We start from the raw sequence: 21,778 nt of genomic DNA, 5'->3' as shown, positions 1-21,778 counted from the left end.
GAAAAAAAAAATTCCTCAAGTGTCACCTCTGACCTTTTACCCAGCGGCACCACTGGTAGGCGTGATAGCCTTCAGGTCTTTTCTGGGATGTCACCTTCTCAGACTGGCTTTGTCTGACCGTCATTTACAGATGCAGGCTCACTCAAACTTACTATTCTCCTTCCTGGCTTAATTCTTTTTCTACAACAGTTGCCATCAGCTAACATACTAGACTTTTTCTTTGTGTCTATTGTCTGCTCCTCCTCACTTTTCACCAGAACCTAAGTTCTATGAGGGTAGATTCTTGTCTCTTTTGTTCACCACTTTCCCCTCAGTGCCTAACATGTAGTGGGTGCTCAAAAAAGTTGTTAAAAGGGATTAATGAATTATGGTATATGTATAGTCCAGATTACATGGGATTTCGCCTGAAATTTTCTTCTGCTTCCTGAGGTAATTATTTTTCTGATGTGTATGCTTCACCTGCCTATTGTTTGCATTTCTTTTCTCTCCCCCTCTCTTTTGGAGACTGCATTCCTAAATCCAGCACTAGTTCTTTTTTTGTTATGAAACATCTGTGAGTAGAGAAAAATCCCATGTGAACTACATACTTGGGGAGGAGAGGGCAGTATGAGCTATGGGCATCTGGTAACTACTGAGCAGGTATGTGGCAGGTGAGCAGTGTCCTCTGCCCTGTTAGGCACTGTGCTCCGTGGACCAGCGGGACTTGTGAAGCCCACATGTTACCGGGGACTTAGTGTCTACAAACATTTGCTGGCTACTCTGGTCAGCAGTGGCAGGGCTGAATGACCCTTCCAGCAGGGTCATTTCTAGAATCTTCTCAAGGCCAGATGGTGGTGTCCATCTTGTCCTTCTTTCTTTGGGATCCTTCCTGCTGCCCTGTGTTCATGGTGAGGCATGACCTAAGGAACAACTGGGGCCAATCTCACGAGGATTGTTTGGGCTGCCGGGTGGATGGACTGCCTACCTACTGAATGTAAGGAAGTACAGAGAATCATGGCCCCAGAGACATCCAGGCCCTAAGCCCGAAACCTGTTATTGTCACCTTACATGACAAAAAGGACTTTGCAGATGTGATTACATAAAGAATATTGAGGGGCGCCTGGGTGGCTCAGTCAGTTAAGTGTCTGCCTTTGGCTCAGGTCATGATCCCGGGGTCCTGGGATTGAGCCCCGCATCAGGCTCCCTGCTCGATAGGCAGCCAGCTTCTCCCTCTCCATTGTTTGTGCTCTCTCTCTCTTAAATAAATAAAATCTTAAAAAAAATGATATTGCTTGAGATGGGGAGATTATCCTGGTTCCTGGAGGGGGGCAGTGTAATCATAGGTGTCCTTACAAGAGGGAGGCAAGGAGGGCCAGGGAGAGATGTGATAGTGGAAGCAGAGATGACAGACACAGGGAGAGAGGGATATGGAAATGGCAAGCTGCTGGCTTTGAAGGTGGAAGAAGCAGCCCTGAGCCAAGGAATCCAAGCAACCTCTAGAAATGGGAAGAGGATGAAGCAGATTCAATCCTAAAGCCTCCAGGAGCCTGGTCCCTTGGTTTTAGGACTTGTGACCCCCAGAACTGTAAGATGATACATTCTACTATGTCTCTGGAAATCTGTTATGGCGGCCACAGAGATCCCATACAGGCAGAGCACCAGCCTCCCTCCCAGGATTGGGACCCATCTTCAGACAGCCGACACCCCCAGGGAGGACCTGGACTTCGACAGCATCATCCAGCCTCTGGTCAGTACTCTCCCAGCATGCCCCCGACCCTGAACTTCCATGTAGACGAACAGAAGTCAGAAAAGCACCCCTCCTCCCCATTATGGCATAAACCAGCTTGAGCTGGGTTTTCTGCTTCTGGCAACTCAGCGGAGTCCTGCCCCCAACGTGGTTAAGGACACTGCCCACCTGGGGTGCCGAGTTCACCTTCACCTCCTGGGAAGATGGGGTAGGACTAACATCCAAGTTCTGTTTTCAGAAGGGAGGGCAGTGAGATGGCTGACTGTTCTTTTCTCAAAGGTGCGAAGGCCCTGCCCCATGTCTGTTACGGGTGGCCACGTGACTCCACAGGCACAGAGTGGCAGGAAGAAGACGGGAGCCCTTTCCCCTGGAGGTCCCACCTCTTAAGCTCAAGGGGAAGCGGTGAGTGGTCCTGAGTGTGGACGGGGGCGGGGGTCAGTGTGGCTGCCGCAGCTGTGAATCAGGAAGGGCCGAAGGGGCAGAGACAGTACCCAGGGCTCTCTGGCAGTCGAGAATCATCTCTGCCCTCCCAAGAGAACCAGGCAGGGGACAAATCAGAACTAAAAAAAATATTTCATTTCATTCTGAATAAAAAACGGAACAGACAGAACTCTCGGAAATCCTGAAAACAATGTCATCGCTACGGCAAAATTTCACAGAAATCATCGCACAGAGTGTGGAGACTGAGCGCGGGCCCCAAGCAGCTGTGGGGGCTGCCTCTCTGGGGAGGGGCATGAAGGGGGAGGTGGCCCCTGGGGGCCAGGCACAGGTGGTGGCTGCACCCCTGGGAGGAGCCCTGCCAGGTCCCCAGGGACAAAGCTCAGGGCCCGGCCTCCAGCTACCACCACAGGACTGTAGCCAGGGGCTGGGAGGGCTTGCCTTGTCATCAGGGCCCCTCTGTGCGGGAGGCTTTCCGGCTGCGTGTGCCCCACATCCCCCGCTTGGAGTGGTAGTGATGGTAGAAATTCCTCAGTCGGAGCCGCTCTACCTCCAGCCCTGCCTGCAGGACCCTGGGTAGAAAGGGGGTGTCAGGACCCTGGGGAGGGGTGGCAGAGGGAGGCAGAGCTGCCTGCAGGGCTGGGGGTGGGGGTGGGGTGAGGACCTGGTGGTAGGGGTATAATTGTGGCTGCCCTAAGTCTTCTGGAATAGGTGGGTGGGCAGGACCCTGGCCCAGGGGCTGGGGGCGGGGGCTCAGGGATTCCACTACTGTAGGGCTCTGGTGGGAGATGGGGACTCAGGGCCACCACTGGGCCTAGAGGGTCTGGGGACAGAGTCTATTCAAAGGCTGTCCCTGAGTCTGCAGGATCCTGGAGGTAAGAAGGGGTTTTGGGGATTAGGGTGGGGATTAGGGTGGGGATTAGGGTCAAAGGGTTTCTTCCTAGGCCCACAGATCCTGGGAGATGAAGCAGAAGGACAGAGTCCCTGCAGCACATGAGGACCCCTCGGGCTGCCCCCTCCCCATTCAGAGGAGGCTATGGAAGTGTCCTTAGTCTCCCTGAGGGGTGGGGAGGTGGTCACCTGTCCAGGAGTTCCCAGTCCTCGCCCCCCCACTGGTCACGGAACTCCTCAGTATTCATGCCTCCGACGCGGTCAAAGTCAGACTTGTAGATCCCGAAGAGGCCAAAGCCATTCACCTCCCAGTAACCTGGGCAGGGAGGTGCCCTTCAGACACCAGGCCCTGCAAGCCTTCCTCCCCAGCCTCAGGAGTGGGTCTGGTACAGGGTCCCATCGTCAGAGGGGCTCTCCGGGGGTCACTCTTCTGTGGGGGGTCATAATCTGGAGCCCTGCACATGACTGGGGTGCTGGAGGAGGTCCCTAAGGGTCAGGTATGACCCTGGAGGTTCTGGGGGGAGGACCTGGGGTTCTGGGCAATATGGGGGGCATTGATGGGTCCCCAGGCCTACCTCAGGAGTTGGGAGAGGCCCGCAGGGGCCTAGATTTTACCCTGGCATTGGTGGGACTCCTAGCGTTTACTGGGGTGGGGGCATCCTGGGCATTACCATGAGGGTCCCCTGGCGAGCTCCCGCAGCCCAGGCGCATGACCACAGGCGCAAAGGCCAGCTTGCCCTCCACACAGTGTTTGCGGATGCCGTCCAGGATGTTGGGGGGGAAATGGATGTGCAGATCGCAGAGGAAAACGATGCTGCTGGCATCCTGGAGGTCAAGGTCACGGGGAAGTCTGAGCCCCACCCATTCCTCCCCAAGCTTAGCTCCTCCCTTGGCTCCCCCCATTTCGCTCTCCCTACCGCCCATCCCTCCCACGCACCTCCACCGCGTCCACTCCAGCTTGCAGACCCGCGGAGCGCTCAAAGTTTCCAGTTCGCCTCAGGTACTGGTACCTGGGGGTTGAGGGAGAGCAGGGGGTGGGAAGTCACAGGCACGGGTCCCTGGGGGCAGGGGTAGGAAAACCCACCTCCCCGAGGAGGCAAGATGCGCTCGGTCCTCCCCAGTGGGGGTGGAGGGCACTATTACCGGGGCAGCCGAGCCGCACGCAAGGCCCGTTCCACATCCATATCCTCGCTCTCAAAGTCCACCAGGATGACGCTGAAGTGTGAGTCCCCTGTGCGGGTGTGCAGCGCGGCCATGTCCGCCAGGAACTGTGCCACCCAGCGCGCCTGGTTCTTCACTGGTGGAGGATGGTGCCACTGAGTCCATCCCAAGGTGACCTAACCCCGTCCACAGCCAGTGGTGCTCCCTCACCTCGCTGCGAGGTCTCCTGGAACCCCCCCCACCCCCATCCCAGGTGCCTGGGCCCATGGCACTCCCGCGCACCTGGCACGATGAAGTGCACCATCACATCCTGGCGCCAGGCCAGACGCAGTGGCCTGCACAGCTCCGGGTGGCCGTCTGGGCGCGTGGAGGCCGCGGGAGCAGGCTCAGGACTCTCTCCGTCCCTGTCGCCGTCTCCCGCGTGGGCTCCCGGCAGTCTCAGGAAGACGTACTCTGACAGGCGCAGGCGGCCGCCTCCACGCTCCTGCAGCTCCAGCTCCAGGAGGAAGCGGCTTCCGCGCGCGGAGTCTCGGCGCTTCTCCACGTTCACGATGCGCAGAAGCGCGTAGCGCCTGGGAAGTGCGGCTGGGTCAGCACCCTTGGGCTTCGACCTTACGTTCCTCCCTCTTCTCCGCCCCCAACCCCAGAAACCAGGTGGCCACTCAGCTGATGGGCTGGGGTAGCTGCTGTGAGTCCTCTGCCCTCCCAGGCTGCTACAGCCCCCTCACCCCTCATGCCCTGCTGGGGCATTCGGAGAAGACAGGCCCACATTGTGTGCCTCCCCCTCCCCAGGGTAGTGCACACTTGTAGGCGTCCCCAAGCCCAGGCCAGTCCTTTCCTCCTCTGTGGTCTTCCCGCCACCACTCACATCCACAGTGATCTTTATGACATGCTCAGAAAACTTCAGGGCCACCCACTGTCCACAGAATGGGGTTTGGATGTCTTAAAGTGGCATTCTAGGACCATAAGCAGATTCTAACTTGCCTTCAATGTCCCCTCATGCTGAGTAAGCTGACTTCCTCTTCCTACAGGGTTTTTGTTCTGGGGTATCCAATCTGGCATGCTTGCCCCAATCGTTCCCTGCAGGGGGTGCCACTGGGCCTACCCTGAGCCTCTTCTGTCCCTTCCCCCCTTCCGGCCCTGCTGAGCATTTTTCATCCTCCACTCTGCCTTCAAGCAGAGCCTTCCCATCCTGGGAAAACAGGATCCTGCCCATGCTAAGATTGCTTCTTCCTTCTGCTGCATGTCTTCCCTTTGCAGGCAGCACCCCTCACCATGGGAGTCTACCTGAGTGACCTCCAAGGGGTACATACTCCTCCTGTCAACCCCTGCCATCCCCACTACGCTCTGCCCCAAATGCTCTGGGTCTACCCACACTCTCAGTCCTTGGGGCCATTCATAGGCTCTCTTAGAGCCAAGGGCAGGCTCACACTCAGCCACCTAGAATCAAATCCCTGCCCCTCACGTGCCATCCCATCACTGCCCTGGACCTAGCCTGTCAGTCATGGCCCCTATGAGCTTCCCACTCTGTCTATTCCTCTGCAAGGCAGCGACAGGTCTGTCTTCAACCCAAACAGGTCAAACCCCTGTCCTGCTCAAAACCTTGTATCAAAAGTAAGAAAAATGAGCGCTGAGCAGGTTGTTCAAGGCCCACAATTACCCCTTCTCTAGTCTCTACACACCAAGCCCCTGGCCCCTTGTCCCAGTGCCTTTGCATACCATTGCTGTCTGTGTAGATTCTGCTCCTCCTTCAAGGCTCACACAACTCAGAACTCACCAGTGCCACCAGCGGGACCAAGTTGAGGCCTCCCACTCACCACACCACTACCTACGTGGGGATGGAGACAGGCCTAGATTCCTGGGGCTTGAGGGAGACCAGAGACAGCCATGGGGCAGGAGCCCTGTGCCCTCCCCTGGAGTCAGAGGAAGACCCTCTTGGAAGACCCAGTAGCATTGTGCCAGGAGAAAAGGAGGGGTCCAGAGACTCTCAGGTTGACTTTTGGATGTGTCTCTATTTGGTGGAGAGTCCTGGCTGGCTCAGATTCATTCTTGGGTTCAGGCCTAAGGTGACAGGGTGGGGTCTGGAGGTGCACAGGGGAGCCAGCCCTCCGTGTGTGTGTGTGTGGGGGGGGGGTGAGGCTTCTAACACTGGACAGGAAACCTAGACAATAAGAAGCCCCAGAAGGCACAGAAGAGACAGGCAGAGAAGACTCTTCCCTAGTGGGTGTATTTGCACTCCCAGGTCAGTACCCTGAGCACAGAGGCTAGGGCTTCCCCTTCCGTGTGCACTTCTCCTCCCATACCCGCTAGGGCCTCCCCTTCCCATGTGCATTTCTCCCCCCATTCCCAGTAGGGCCTCCCCTTCCATGCGCGCCCCTCCCCCCATACCCAGCGTGGCGGGCGTTGAGCCGTTCCATGTATTGAGCCACCACGTCCACCGCCTCAGCCTCAGGCAGCTGCAGGTTTCCGGACACGTTGCAGCGCAGGTCGTTCCAGTCGGAGCGCAACAGCTCGAAGTCCATTGCGCCCACACTGAATGTGCGCTGCCAGTCAATGGCGTCCTCGCGCCAGCGGCCACGGGGGGGCCCCGCCGCCTCCTCCTCGCTGTCCTCCTCGCCCTGGGCCCCATCCTCATCTGCTTCCTCCTCCTCCTCGACCTCGTCCTGCCCAGGCAGCTGTGGCCTGGACACCTGGGACAAGCTCAGGAAGGAGGTCACAGGCTGTGCTTCTGACGACAAGTTCAAGACCGCGGTGGGTGCCGTGCGTCCCAGCATGTGCGGCTGGCCCTCCTGGCTCTCCCGGGTGGCTTGCGCCCGGGCAGAGGGCCTCAGCTCTGTGGCCAGGGAGCCACCGGTCCTGCGGCCTCGAGACCGGGGCGGGCGTGGGGGTGCCCGCAGCTGCACCCGGGGAAGAGGTCTGGGACGGAGGAAGACTCCAGGGAAGGGCGGCCAGGGCGGGCCGCGTGGGCTGAGAGGTGCCAGGTCCTGCGGGGGTGCCCGTAGTCCCGGCCGCACCCGTGTCACATACACCTTTGGGGGCGGCTGCTCAGCTGCGGCTCGGGGGCGCAGGGCGCGGCCCAAGAAGAGGGGCAGGGGGCGCGCAGCCCGGGCAGCCCAGCTCAGCCCCCGGGAGCGCCTGGGGGTTGGCAGGTCCCGGGTGCTGGGAGGCGCTGGCGGGGTAGGCATGGTTCCCGGTGGTGTGGTGGGGGCCACGGGGGAAGGGAATCGGCGGCCGCTCTGCAGGGGGGACGCCTCCGTAGGCTCCAGACTGTCTAGCAGCTCCCCCTCGTCCTCATCGTCCAGGAAGTCTGTGGGAAGCATGGTTAAGCCTGCCACGCCCAGGTGGGCACACGCTGGGGGGACTGGGGGGCACTCACCATCCGGGTTGAGAAAGAGGAAGGCTCGGCGCTGCACCTCTTCCTCTTCATCTTCCTCCCCCTCCTCTCTGTCCATCTTCATGTACTTATAGAACCCAAACCTGGGTTGGGGTGGGGCATCAGAGAGGATACCTCGCCCCGCCCCAAGAGGCCCCGCCCTCATTCCTTGCTGGTGCACCCCCCCCCCCACCTTTCCAAGTATAGCGGTGACTCCCGGTAGAAGCACTTGTTTTCCGTCTCCATGTGAGTGAGGCGCGTGTGATCATTGGGGTAGACAAAGGACAGGTACACCTGCGGGTGGGGCAGAGGGCTCAGGGACCCTGGGAGGGAGGTCCAGGTCTCAGGAAGGTCTTGGTGAGGGGCACTTACAAACTGCAGTCCCTGGTATCTCGCAATGGGAAAGTCCTTGACAACATAGGTGGGGGCGTAGGTGCAGGGCTCCAGCACATTCTCCAGACTTGAAGGCTCCACCCGAGGAGCTGTTGGAGGAGTGGTCACAGAATGGCAGGCTGGGCGTCCCCGCCCCCACCCCCCTGCAGGGTCCCCTCTCACTGAGGAAGAAGGTGTCTCGGGGGTCTGGGCGCAGCATGTCAGCTCTGGGCTCCTCCTGCGGCAGGTGCCCCCCAACATGGCTAGCTGGAGACTGGGGGACGTGGGCCACATGGTCCATCTTCAGGGATGACTCATCTGGGGGCAGAGGGATGTGTGGGGTCCCCAGGATTACCCAGAGACCAGTCCTCACCCCTCCCCACCCACATCCAGCACCCATCCCAGAAACCACGCATCAGGAGCCCACCCCACTTCCCAGAGAGGTACTGGGCTCCACACCTGTGTACAGGGAGATGTGAGCAGAGCCTATGACCTCAAACTTCAGGCCCGGCAAGAAGGCTCGCCACTGGGGGAGAGAGAGAGTGGTCAGGATCAAAGGGTGGGGGTGAGAATGGGAACAGAGCTTGAAAGGAATGGGTCTTCTCTGATGTGGGCATGGGGAACTAGTGGGGGTAGCCCCTTCAAGGGTGCAGGAGACTTGGAGGGTGGATGGGAGAGGGGTTCTTGGTGGCAGGTAAGGACCCCCCCTATGCTCCCTCCAGGCCTTTCCTGACACCCTAAGCATTCTCTTGCCTGCGGGTTATGGCTTTCCTGTGGCCTGCTTCCCCATTCTATAGCCAATGCTCTCCTGGAGGTCACAGCTGACCTTCCAAGGGCTGGCACACCTCATCTCCCTAGCTCTCCCCCTCCCTGTGTCCCCACTGCTGTGGCTGCTCGTTCTCAGTCTCCTCTGCAGGCTCTGTCCCTCCCTCCCTCCTCTCAAGCTGGGGTTTCCAGGAGCTGTTCTAGGCCCTCTTCCCTTCCTACCTCATTCTGGGTCCTCTCGGCACCCCGTTGTCTTCCACAAGATCACCCTAAACCTGCGTCTCCAGCCTGGACTCCCTGCCAGCTGAGCTGGGTTGATGCCTGTCACATACACCAGGCACATGCGACACCCCACAGAACTGGGGCTGAGAACCCCCATCCCAATCTAGTCATCACCGCACACACAGCCAGGCTCAGGCCCTCTGTCTTGTGCAAACCTGCTTCCCCCAGCACCTGCCACTTCTTCCTTTCCCACCTTCCTGGTTCAGGGACCACACATAAAAGATCCCTCCCCCTGGGCTCTCTGCAACAGTGGCTAAAGGGTTTTTCCTGAAATGTAAACCCAACTGCTTCATTCTCAGGACAAAGCCAGAGCTGTCCAGGGTTGGCACTGCAGGCCCTACCTGGCCACTGGACCCCTTGGAGTTCTGGAAGAACACTCGGTGTTCCTATTCCTCTGCTGTTGTTGAGATTTGGAATTTGTCTGAGGCACCCCATCCCAGATTCTCTCCTCCTTGGATCTCCCTATGAATGTCTCATCTCTCAAGACTCTACTCAAGTGACACTTCCTCCATGAAGCCTCTCTGAGCAGGCAGAGCTGACCTTGGGCCCTGTCCCTGAGGGTCTGCTTTGCCAACTAGATGGGAACTCCCGGGGTGGGAGGCAGGGTCCACACCATTGCCCTGAAGGGAGTGTTGGGAGCAGAGAGGGCAGGGGAGGGGAGGTGGATTCTCTGGAAACCCATGGATGGCAAGCCACACTCACGCCCACTTCCACGTGGTCTGAGCCTCGGTCGTCCTGCTTGTGCAGCAGCTCAAAGTAGTACCTCCGGGAGGCCATGAGCCTGGGGACATAAGGAATCAGGGGGACATGCCCCTGCCATGCCCCCAGGAGCTCCAAACAGAGAGTGCAGAGAAGATGGGGTGCCCAGGGATGGTCGCCCAGGGTGGTTTGGCCAGGACGGCACAAGTGCAGTGGTTTCATGTGTGCAAATGTGTGTGCACTCTCATGCACACACACTCCCAGCCACTCACCGCTTGGGCTTGGACACCTGGGAGCTGAACTTGGTGAATTCTCCAGGAGCTGTCCACTCTGAGCCAGTCTGGGAAGCGATACAGAAGGGGTGGAGGGGGTTCACCCTCTCCTTGGGGGCACCAGCCTCATCCAGTCCCCGTCCCTTAGAAGCTGGAGGAGGCAGGTGGCGGAGGCGGCAGGAGGCCCAGTGAAGACAGATGGGGTTGTGGGTGGAGGGGCTGGGGCAGGAAGGCTGTGGGGTTGAGGGTACCTTGCCCACAAAGGCCACCAGCTGGGCACTCGCCGGGCTCTCGTTTGGGCTCAGCCAGAACTCAGAGTTGTCATCTGAAGCCACAGAGAACTGGACGTCTCCTAGGCCACAGGACAGGGACTCAGGGGGGTGTGGGGCCCCTTTGATCTCCCCTCCCTGGCACATCCCCGCCCTCACACCATCTCTTGCCGGGTGGATGAAGCCGAAAATCCGTAGGCCATAGTTCTTCCACTTGGGGGACACAGCCAACTTCTTCACGGTGGTGCGAGTCTGGGGGGGCAGTGATGTCAAAGCCCACTGTGTACCCTTCCCCACCCTGTAGGGCCTGCCTCCCCTAGCACTCACATGAGGGAACAGGGGGAAGTGCAGGTTCCTCCTCAGATGGCCCACGGCGCCTCCGCACCAGTCCTCAAACACGTGCAGGTTCACCTGCCCCTTGTACTGGGGGGGCGGGAGAGGGGCCTTACCTTCTGCAAAGCCCCACCTCCAGCACTCCCCTGAAGCCCATCACAGCCGCAAGCCAAGCAGAGCTCACCTCTTCCCACCATGGGGGCGCCTGATGAGTGAGGTTCAGAGGGGGTGGCTTTCCAGCCCCCACAGGAAACTGCATGTTTGGGTCCCGGCCTTCAGGCTACAGGAGCGAAAAGGCACCGGGGTCAAAGCTGAGAAATGGGAGGGCAGGGAGGGTTCACACAACCACACACAGCGGGACACAAACTTCACAAGGGCTCCCCTGCACACATCCAGCCACAAAATCCCAAATCCATCGTACCCCAACCACACACATCCACATGCCCCTCATCACAGCTGCCCAGGCAGACAATGAGCCACGCCACACGTGCACCACCTAGCCCCCCCAGACACGGAACTCCAGGCCAGGCGATGCTGAGGCATGCACACCAACAGGCCGCACCTGGGTCCTCTGCCCACACAGCCCACGGGCTCCCGAGGCCACTGGCATGCGAGTGTGTGTGCTGCACACACGCACCCTTTCCCACAGCCCTGCTCACCACCTGCTCTTCCTCATGGCTCTCGCTGGAGTCCTCCGCCCTCTGTGTGGATAGTGCAGTCCGGACACCCCTGCCCTCCGTCACACCGCTCAGCTTCTCACTGTCTGTGGGTGGCATGTGGGGCATGACTGGGGCCCTGCTGCTGGGGGTCAGCTGGGGTCGGCGGGGTCTCCCGCGGAACCTGCTCCTTTCAGTCTGCTCCCTCGTACCTGATAGCCCACCTACAGCTGTGCAGCTGCTCTCTGCTGGGCCCTTCTCCTACATCCCTCCCCTAGGGGGTGGGCAGCCCCTTCTCAAGGCCTCGGCCTGGCTTTTCCGAGCTCCCGACCAGTGCCAGGGAGCAGAGTTGTGTGCGACATGTACACACTCATCTGGCAGTCCTGGCCAGTGGCTCCGCTGTCAGGAAGGCCCCCAGGAAGTGCCCTCAGCACTTTTCCCCCATACTGAGTGTTTTGTGTCTCCCTCCCTTATCAAACTGTGCTAAGGGTTAGTGCTGGAACTTGTTATTGGGAAAGCTGGTGCTTTTGTCTTAAGGCTAAGCCAGGCCCAGCTCATGGCCACGTGCCACCTCCTGCCCTTGGGGCAGGGGTTCAGGACCAAAGGAGCCCTGGCACCAGCCTGGATGGAAGAGGGGATAGACACGCTGGCCTGGCTGCAGGAGGACCTGCGGCAAACATGGCTCTGGAGAGAGGCTGTACCCCTGAGGAAGGCTTCCTAGGTCTGTGGACATCTCTCGCCCCACCCCCCATGGACACATCCCCTAGCCTGGGGCATTGCCATGCCCCTAACTCCCTCAGATTCCCAGACTTCTTACCCAAGCTGTGGGCCTGAACATCCGACCCTGTACCCTGGGGCAGGGTGGGGAGTGCCACACCCTGGGACCTGAGGCTCTGGGAGGCTTTATTGTAACCCACCTCTGCCCCTGCTGGTGCTCCCACCTAGGGATCCCCAATCCAGGAGCCCCGCCTCTGCTGCAGGGCAAGCCTGGGTTTTGACATCCATGCCCATCCTTCAATCCAGACTCCAGGAGCTAGATTCCTGTGTGGACATAATTGGCCTGAGCCCCTTCTCCAGGACAGGGGAGCTGTCCTTGGTCTCCTGCCTCTGGGACTCCTGTGGCACCTGCCCACCTGGTCCTTCTTCTGGGTTCCTCCCTCACTGCCCTCTGTCCAGCTGGCAGATGAGCCCCTAAGAGGTTCCTGGCCAAATCCCCACAGTCTGGCCCTGATACTCCCTGCCCACCAAGCTAAGTCCATGGGTACTAGGGGACTTCTGTGGTGGGGTTGCAGCCCAGGCTGCCACCACTGTCTTGCAGGGGCTGAGCCCCAGCACAGTGAGGTCTGCAGAGGCCTCCTGCCACACAGGTATCCTGCAGGGTACCAGGAAAGTAGCCCCCCTGCCCCACTCCAATGCTGCCTCCCCAGCTGTAAGTGAGGATAGCACTGACCCAACACTCTAAAAGGCCTCGGGCATGTCTAGCTGCTCAGCTGCTCACAAGCCTTACCTGGGGGGGGGGCAGGTGGCTGGACAGAAGGTGGGGCTGCAGCCTAGAGCCAAGACCTGTGGGCTGGAGCTGTTCTGGAAGGTGCCACAGGAGAGTCTGACCTCCCAGGACCCTAAACAGCTCCTGCTCACCCAGGAGTAGTGAGGGCAGTCTGGCCAGTCACCCAGCTTCTCTGCTGGTGTAGCTGAGAGCAGAGAGGGACTCAGAAATGGAGTTCCCACACCTCACCCCCTCCCAGTTGCTGAGCTAGACTTCCCAGCTACTCAGGAAGTCGAGCTGGGGAGGACTGTGGTTGCTTGGAAAGCCACAGAGGTGACTGGGGAAGGGGGTCGGTTTTGTCCTGTGTCACTGGGTCACGCACTGGGTCCTGCCTTGTTTGCTGATAGCTGGGGAGGAGGGCTTCTTTTAGGGACTGAGCAGCTTTGGGGGCCTCTCAAGAGTGTGGTGGCTGTGAGGTGTGTAGACTCTGGGGGGTTGGGACAAGCTCCAGACCCCTGGCCTGGGAGATCTGTGGAGCCAGGTGTCCAGGCACACAGAGGGGAAGCAGAGGGCTTTGGCAACTGGTAGACAGGATTGGGACTGACCAGGGAGGTTTGGACCCTTTGGTGGAGTGGCCCTGGGTGTTGTGAGCCAAAGTCATCGTTCCAAGTCTTTAGGAAGCAAGATTCTCTCTCTACACCTCCCGTCCTAAGGACGCCCAGCACCCTGCTTCCTTAAGAAGGGTCAGGGGCAGTCTGGCTGGGATCTTCCCAGCCCTGGGCAGGGGCTTCTGCTCCCGCCTTAACTAGGGTGTGTGGGGGTGGGTGGGGGGGTTACTTCTGTCCTGAAGTGTTGCCCTCTCCCCCGTCCCCACACCCCTTCCGCAGGTTCCAGGCTTTCTGCTTCTCCTCTTCCCACCAGGTCCTCATAGTTTTGTTCCTCCTGCCAGGAGTGCTCTTCCTCCAGATATGTTTCAGCAGCCACCACCTTCAAGAGGGCGTCCAGATCCCCTTAGCTAAAGGGGCACAACCCCTCCCCTAGCTCTTTCTCACAACACTCAGCAGGACCTGATTTGCTCTGTGGGTTCACGGTCCTCACTGGAGTGTGACTTGGAGGGACCTGGGAAAGTTCACTCCAGGCAGTTAAGGGGTCCCCATCATCTCCCAACACAAAAGCATCTCAGTCTCTTGTTACAGGTTTACCTAGGGCACCCCCTCCAGGAAGCGTTCCAACAGCACCAGTCAGCTCCTTCCAAACCCTTCCCCCACCCCCCGTCGGGAGGCTGGATCTGTCTCTCCCCTTTCCCCAGCAGATGGGTAAACTGAGGCTCTGCTAAGGAGGCAAGTGGTGGAGGTGCAAGGCCTTCTTGAAAATCCCAGCATGCAAGGCCTGGGGGCGATGTCTCAAGAGCCCACCGTAAACCCCGTCACTACTGGCTCCAGGTCAGATCCCGGAGTCCGCCCAGGTTTGGGGACGCTCCCCAGGAGGGTCGCGCACGTCACTGCTGACGTCATTGGGCTCCGGGCCGGGCCGAACCGCGCCCCCTGCCCCAATATCTCCGAGCCAGGTAAGGTGGCTAGGGTCTCCGGGCGCGTCTGGCCCACGCCGAGCCCCGGGCGCGGTAAGAAGGCCCGGACCCCGCGCTGCTCGTGGCCCTCACCGCCCCCCGCCCCCAGGGCGCGCGCCCCCTCCAGTACCTCGCCCGTAGCCCAGCCGCTGGCGCAGCGCGCGGCCCTGGCGCACCAGGCTCAGGTGCACGTACGTGAGCCATGCGGCGCAGGTAAGCAGCACCAGCAAGAGCAGCAGCTTGATCTGTTTGCGGATCTTCTTCACCGGGAACCACGGCATCGCGGCCGGCCCCGCCCCGCCTCGGGCCGTGCTCAGCGGTACCGCTGCGGCCCCCGGTTCCCGAGCGCCCCGCGCCGCATCTCCCGGCCCCGCATGGCCCTTTGTCCGCCGTCCGCGGCCACAGGGTGCGGCCGCGACCCAGGCTGCCCTCGGCCGCGGGCCCGGGGTGGGCGGCGGAGCGGCTCCCCGCGGTGCCCCCCGCCCGGCCCCGCCCGGCCGCTCCGGCTCCACGCTCCTGGGGGCCGCGGCGGGACCGAGCAGCATCCACGCTGCGGTGCTACCCACCGTGAAACGGGTCCGGCAGCCGCGCGGCGCGAGCCAACCGGGGCCCGGCCAGCCCGCAGGGAGCCAATCCGCGGCGCGGGAGGCGGGGCCGGCGTGTTAGGGTGTGCCCACTGCTCGTCTCCACGCAACGCGCGCGCATCCACCTGGGCGCGCCGGCCCGCGCCACTTGCGGGCGCCGGGACCTGAAGGTGCGGAGGCCTAGGGGCCGGGGCCCAGGGGTTCACGGAGGTTGGGGAGTTGTGGGGACAGTGGAATGAGCGTATGGGGGTGCGAAGGACGCGGGGACACGGGACAGAGGTCAGGGGGTGCCCAAGGGACAGTGTGGTGCGAAGGACACGGGAGGCAGGAACGCGGGGATGGCGGCGGGGCAGAGGGGTTGGTGGGTGGGTGGGGGAACGGGCATAAAGACGGGAGATGCAGAGGACTGGGGGCTGTGGGCCTGGGACACTGGGGTGGCGATCAGGGTGTGTAGGGATGGAGGCAATGGAGGCACAGGCTATGGGTTGGGGGGCGGACACAGGGAGCAGAGGACTCCAGGAAATAGGGGACACCAGGGGCTTAGGGAACGTGGAGGGAAAGCTGGAGGCTGGGGTACAGCCTGGCCTTGGAGCTGGAGCAAGCCTATAGAACATAGTGCAGCCAGGAAGAATGGGGCTCAAAGTGGAGGCAAGGGAAAGGAAATTTGGGGGAGAGACACCAGTGGTAGGTGATGATGATGGATGAGGGGGCCGGAGTGTATGTGTGTGTGGGGGGTCTTGCCATGGATGTGAGACTGAGGAGGATCTCAAAAGCAGGTGGCTTCATCCTGGCAGCCAGGGTCTTTCCTGGCTGACAGGTGGATGGGCAGCAGAAGGGCAAGTGAAGGCAGAGTAAAGATGGGGAGCAGTTGCACAAGCAGGTGGGCAGGACACGCTGGAAGGGGCAGGAGGGGTGCACAACGCAGCTCTTCCATTTTGGACTGGAGCGCCGGGGTCTGGGGTGCAGCTCTTGCTGAGCTGGTGGCGGGAGGGGAGTATGGGTGGATGATGAAATTTGCCCCACTTGGTTCCCATTCTTGCCTGGGCCATTCCAGGCCGCCCCCTGCCCAGCGGCCAGCCCGACCCTTCTCCCTTTCTCTCTTCCTCCACCTGTTCCAGTTCTGTGTTACTGTGCAACACACCACCCCAACAGGAGCGGTGTGAACCAGCTACTGGGGTTCGTGGATTCTATGGGTCAGTAATTTAGACAGAGCCCAACAGGACAGCTTTCCCTGCTTTACGACAGGACAGGCCTCAGGTGGGAAAAGTGAATGGCCGGGGGCGACCCTGATGACCGGGCCAGACTTGGCTGCACCCTTGTGTTGGTGCCCAGCCAGCATGGTTAAGCAGAGCACCCGGATGGGGCCGCTTCCAGGAGGTGGCCTCGGGGCTCCAGCAAAGGGGGCAAAACGCCTGTTGGGTTACCACACATCGGTTCTGCCACATGCAGTCACAGGCCACCCAGGTTTGAGAGGAGGGGACAGGGACCCCCAGCGCATCCGGGACACATTGTGCAGGAAGTTGCAGTCTTGCTGTGACCTGCCACACTGCCCTTCTGTCCTTTCATTTTCACCACGGGGCCCAGAATCAAGCAGGCCACGTCCCACCGTCTGTCACCTACCCCGTGGACAGTGCCCACATCTTCAAACCTCCTCAGCCACCACCTCCCGTCCCTGCCCTTCCCCCCTCCAATCCACCTTCCTCATTTATGTAATCTGCACACTCATTAAAACATACCAAATTGTGTTTTAAACATATTAACAGTGGTGTGCTTATGTTTCTTTTATTTTCTCTAAACCACATGTCGGTATGCCTGCTAGTGAGTCAGGTCAGTTATCTTCGGAATATGGCAGAGCACTGCTAACGGTTTGTGCTGTGACTCACTGTGAGGCTGGCCAAATGCTCCAGACACCCAAGACTATCGGATCCACTGAGTCATGTGGCCCAGATGGCCGAGAGCTTACATGGCAGCCTGGGCCTCCTGCAGCATCTCCTTTTGTTCTGGATTACTCAGGTAAGGGATTGGAGTAGTAGACCCAGATGAGGTAAAACCGTCTCCCAAAGGGCAAGACATACCAGTCACTGTTGTCTGTTTCTTTGTGGGAGGGACTGGTTACAGCCACTTGCTTTGCACTTAGGAAGGGATGTCTACTGGGCCCCTAGACATTTCAGACGTGGAAAGCCTTGGACTTTTTGTGGAATTTATTTTTCACTGGGCCTACTGAGGATAAATGCCGCTTTCTGCTCATCACTTCAGTCAATGTGATGTCACCAATGTAATGGTGTGAGGTCCAGTGGAGAGGAGCAGCGACCGAGTCCCCATGGACTTGCTTCGGTAATAAAACCACCAGTTGCAGTCACCACCTGGTCATGCTCAGTCTGTTGTCATCGTCTGAGACCCCCATCTTCAGCATCAGCTGATCGGAAGGGCAAACAGGGGTGTGCTGGGGATTACCACCCCCGCACCTTTCAGGTCCTTGTTGGTGGTACTGGTCTCTGCCCTCCCTCCAGAGATGCTTTACTGTTTTCCCAGGTAGGAGCAGTTCTGGGGTTCCACCTGGCCTTTCCCACCATAACAGCCCCCATTCCAGGGACCAGGAAACCAAGATGGGATTCTGCTAACTGCCAATTATGCATTCTGCAACAGGGTACTAACCACTGATAGGTTCAGGGACCCTCTGGACCCACAGTAAGATGGGCACGACCAAAACACCATTGATCACCTACCCTCCATAGGCCCCTACCCTGACTGGTGGTCACAGTGGTATTTTGGGTCTCCAGGAATCAATGTCAGTTCAGAACCAATGCCCCTGAAAAGCCTGGGATTTCTTCTTTCCTATTACAGCCATGTGGTAAGTGGCCCTTTAGGGGCCTCGAGGGCACTGGCCTTGCCCTCATCCAAGGGGTCTTGGGGTCTGTGGACTGGCTTAAACCTGGAAATTGGCTAGGGGTCCATGACTTTCTATCACAGTGATTCAAGTAAAACTTTTTGTCGTGGACTGAGTGTTTGCATCCCCCCAAATTCCTGTGTTGAAGCCCTAATCCCCAGTGTGATGGCATTTGGAAATGGGGTTTGGGGGAGGTAGTTAGGATTACATGAGGTCCTGAGGGTGGGGCCCTGGTCTCATGGGATTAGTGTGCTTAGAAGAAGAGACACCAGGGAGCTTGCTCTTTCATCATGCACACACACCAAGGAGAGGTCACGTGTGCACACGGACATGGTGGCCACTTGCAACCCAGTGGAGAGCTCACACCAGAACCCCAACACACTGGCATCCCGGTCTGAGACTTCCAGTGTCCAGAACTGCAAGTAAATTTCTGTTGTTTAAGGCCCACCCCCCCACCGCCAGTCCCTGGTGTTCCATTCACTTGTATTCACCGTGCCTAGAGCTATTCTGCTTATACAAATCAAGTGGGACTCTGGTAGGCTGCTCACGCTTTTAGTCCCAGGGCTACCATGATTTCTGCGGGTCAAAATATCCTGGTTAAGGGGCACCTGGGTGGCTCAGTCGTTAAGTGTCTGCCTTCGGCTCGGGTCATGATCCAGGGTCCTGGGATCGAGCCCCGAGTCCCGGATTGAGCCCTGAGTCGGGCTCCCTGCTCAGTGGGAAGCTTGCTTCTCCCTCTCCCACTCCCTCTGCTTGTGTACCCTCTCCCGCTGTGTCTCTCTCTGTCGAATAAATAAATAAAATCTTAAAAAAAAAGCTTTAGATTTATAGAAATACTGAGCATGTAGCACAGAGTTCCAATAGGCTGCCAATTCCAGTTTCCCTATTATTAACATTGTGCATTAGTATGGTACATTTGTCACAATGAATGAGCCAATATTGATCCATCATTCTTAACTGAAGTCCACACTTTATGCAGATTTCCTCAGTTTCCCCCTAATGTCCTTTCCTACTCCAGGACCTCACCCAGGACCCCACATGACATTCAGTCGTCATGTCTCCTGAGGCCCCTCTGGGCTGTGACAGCTTCTCAGACTTTCTGTTTTTGATGACCTTGACAGCTTGGAGGAGGACCAGTTAGGTATATTGGGTTGGATGGCTAGGATGACGCAGTATTGGAATTTGCTGTTTTTCTCACGATTAGGCTGGGGTTGTGGCGTTTGGGAGGAAAAGCACAGAGGCAAAGTGCCACCGTCTTCATGTCATGTCAGGTGCACACGATTGGCATGACGTGCCACCGTGATGCTGAGCTGGGTTGCCTGGCTGTGGTGTGCTTGTCTGTGGCCATTGCTGTGCCATTGCTCACGGTCCCCCCTTCGTCCTGTGCTCTTTGGAAGGAGGTGCCGCGCTAAAGGGCTGGTAGGCGGTGCCTATCCCCTTGATGGTGGAGGATCTACATACTTCATTCAGAATTCTTTTGCATGGCAGATTTGTCTCTTCTCTCCCACCTATTAATTTATTCAGTCATTTATTTACATCAGCACGGACTTGTGGATGTTTATTTTATACTTTGGTTTATAATGTGATGCCACTTTAATTTTGTTGCTCAAATTGTTTCAGCTTTGGCCACTGGGAGCACTTTCAGTTGTCTGTGCTCCTTTGATACACTCACGTGTGTGTGTGTGTGTGTGTGTGTGTGGAGGACCTCCTTAATTTCTGGCACCACAAGATGCTCCAGGCTCATTCTGTATATTTCCTGTATCAGTCTTAAAATCAGTCATTTTCCCAAGGACTCTGGCACCTTCCTTTTATTAGAGAATGGATTTAGGAACGAAGATCTGGGAAATAGGTGTGTTCATGGCTACTGGAGAGTTGTTTCTTTGTGCCTGCTCAACAAACAAGCCAAAGAAATATATGTGTATACCAACTGTATGTATATAAGCCTGTAAATATTTCTGTGTGTGACCGTCTGTGTCGACGTTAAGCTGGTGCTTCCAGCTCCCATCCATCAATCCCGTGGAGCATCCTCCCTGATTCCCTGTCACCCCCCACTCCACACTGACACCCCAGGTTCTCAGCCTCCGCCGGCCACTGACTTGGTCCCTCCATTCCAGTGTGCGTGCGCAGCAGAGTCAGAGCTGTTAAGCTGGACCCCTGCGGGAAGCCCCTGCGTCCACGAGAGCCCAGTGCGCGTGTGCACGTGCTTTGCCTTGAGCCTGGCAGACCCCAGCCCCGCCACTGAGGTGGCTTCACACGTGTGTAATACAGTGAGAGTCCTGCACCGTTTGCATTGCTCCCTGGGATTCCCGACATCCTGACTTATTTCCTTTTCTCTGATTTGCATACATTAGGTTTGCTCCCTGTGTTGTTGAGTTCTATGGATACTGACAAATCTACCGTTACAGTATCATACAGAGCAGTGTCAACACCGTCTACACCCCATGCTCTGCCCATTCATCCCATGCACCTCCCTCTGTGCCCCTGGAAACACTGATTTGTTTACTGTCTCCTTACTTTTCCCTTTTCCAGAATGTCACATAGTTGGAATCATACACTATGTAGCCTTTTCCAGCTGGATTCTTTCACTTGGCAATATGCATTTATGGTTCATCCATGTCTTTTTGTGGATTGATAACTATTTTTATTTTTTAAATTTTTTAAAGATTTATTTATTCATTTTAGAGAGAGAGAGCATGAGCGGGGAAAGGGGCAGAGGGAGAGAGAGAGAATTTCAAGCAGACTCCATGCTGAGTGCAGGGCCCGACTCGGGATTTGAGCTTACAACCCTGAAATCACGACCTGAGCCGAAACCAAGAGTAAAGCACTTAACCGACTGTACCACCCGGGTGTCCCAACAATTTTCTTGTTAATCACTGAATAATATTCCGTTGTATGAATTTACCACAGTTTATCCAGTCACCTTTGAAAGACATCCTGGTTGCTCCCAGGTTTGGCAATCATGAATAAAGTTGCTACAGACAATTGTGTGCAGGTTTTTCTGTGGACATAAGTTTTCAATTCAATTGGATAAATACCTGAGAGTGCAATTACTGGATCATATAGTAAGACTATGTTTAGTTTTGGAAGAAACTGCCAAATGTCTTCTAACATGGCTGCATCCATTTGCATTCCCTCCAGCAATGAATGAGAGTTCCTATTGCTCCACATCCTTGTCAGCATTTGGTATTGTCAGGTTTTTGGATTTTAGTCATTGTATTGATATCTTATTATTTTATTTATCTTATTTCTTATTAAATATTATTTATTTATAACTCCCTAATGATATATGATGTTGAGCATCTTTTCAAAAAAATTTTTTAAAGAATTTATTTATTTGACAGAGAGAGAGAAAGAGCACAAGCAGGGGGAGCGGCAGAGGGAGAGGGAGAAGCAGGCTCCTGATGAGTAGGGAGCGCGCCTCAGGGCTCCATCCCAGGACCCTGGGATCATGACCTGAGCCGAAGGCAGATACTTAACCAAGACTGAGACACTCAGGTGCCCCTGTTTTCAAATTCTTATTTGCCACCTCTACATCTTCTTTGGTGAGGTGTCTGTTCAGATCTTTTGCCCTTTTTTTAAAATTGTTTTTGTATTGTTGATTGTTGAGAGTTCCTTGTGTATTTTAGATACAGCCCTATATTAGATATGTGTTTTAGAAATATTTTCTTCTAATCTGTGACTTGTCTTTTTCACTGTCTTACCAGTATATTTAGCAGAGCAGAATTTTAAAGTTTTCATGAAGTCCAACCTAACAGTTTTTTCATTCATGGATTTGCTTATCTGAAAAGTCATTGCCAAATCCTGGTTCACTTAGATTTTCTCCTATGTTATCTACTAGAAGTCTTAAACTTTGCAATTTATATTTAGGTCTATGACCAATTTTTTAGTTAATTCTAGTCTGGTATAGACTCATTTTTTGCTTATGGGTGTTCAGTTGTTCCACCACCATTTGTGAAAGACTATCTTCTTCATTGTGTTGACTTTGCACCTTTGTCAAAGATCTACATTGTATGGATC

At 57.0% G+C, this 21,778-nt stretch overlaps 1 protein-coding gene across 4 annotated transcripts; it reads right to left on the bottom strand.

Moving 5' to 3' along the window:
* Positions 1-2,308: 2,308 nt before the first annotated feature.
* B4GALNT4 (beta-1,4-N-acetyl-galactosaminyltransferase 4) lies at positions 2,309-14,736 on the bottom strand. Of its 4 annotated transcripts, none has more exons than XM_028094200.2 (20): positions 14,421-14,735; positions 11,241-11,344; positions 10,766-10,861; positions 10,576-10,671; positions 10,410-10,500; positions 10,231-10,331; positions 9,980-10,047; positions 9,711-9,789; positions 8,421-8,487; positions 8,145-8,279; positions 7,962-8,071; positions 7,783-7,883; positions 7,593-7,693; positions 6,605-7,523; positions 4,499-4,788; positions 4,199-4,352; positions 3,993-4,065; positions 3,727-3,880; positions 3,245-3,371; positions 2,309-2,736 (listed from the first exon to the last, which is right to left on the bottom strand). In XM_028094200.2, exons 1-20 carry the CDS (start codon positions 14,569-14,571, stop codon positions 2,613-2,615), a joined length of 3,141 nt encoding a protein of 1,046 aa, XP_027950001.1. In that variant the 5' UTR covers positions 14,572-14,735; the 3' UTR covers positions 2,309-2,612. The 4 variants fall into 4 exon arrangements, with proteins under 4 accessions (XP_027950001.1, XP_027950002.1, XP_087873911.1 ...); XM_028094201.2 differs by having other exon boundaries at positions 11,244-11,344; XM_088017785.1 differs by having other exon boundaries at positions 10,410-10,671; positions 14,421-14,736.
* Between the last annotated feature and the right edge of the window lie 7,042 nt (positions 14,737-21,778).

Source organism: Eumetopias jubatus, unplaced genomic scaffold, assembly GCF_037043125.1.
Source record: "Eumetopias jubatus isolate StellerSeaLion01/CBP00866 unplaced genomic scaffold, mEumJub1_p1.0 scaffold_13, whole genome shotgun sequence".
In the NCBI taxonomy this organism is placed as follows: domain Eukaryota; kingdom Metazoa; phylum Chordata; class Mammalia; order Carnivora; family Otariidae; genus Eumetopias; species Eumetopias jubatus.
This window is presented reverse-complemented; position numbering and strand designations above follow the sequence as displayed.

What these genes read in the sequence shown, in the direction of transcription:
- B4GALNT4 (XM_088017785.1), bottom strand. Translation starts at nt 14,571, where the DNA reads ATGCCGTGGTTCCCGGTGAAGAAGATCCGCAAACAGATCAAGCTGCTG. An exon ending in CATCCACCCGGCAAGAGATG is followed by an intron (nt 10,332 to 10,409) that starts GTGTGAGGGCGG and finishes CCTGTGGCCTAG; the next exon opens with GAGACGTCCAGTTCTCTGTG. An exon ending in CAGGTGTCCAAGCCCAAGCG is followed by an intron (nt 9,790 to 9,979) that starts GTGAGTGGCTGG and finishes TTATGTCCCCAG; the next exon opens with GCTCATGGCCTCCCGGAGGT.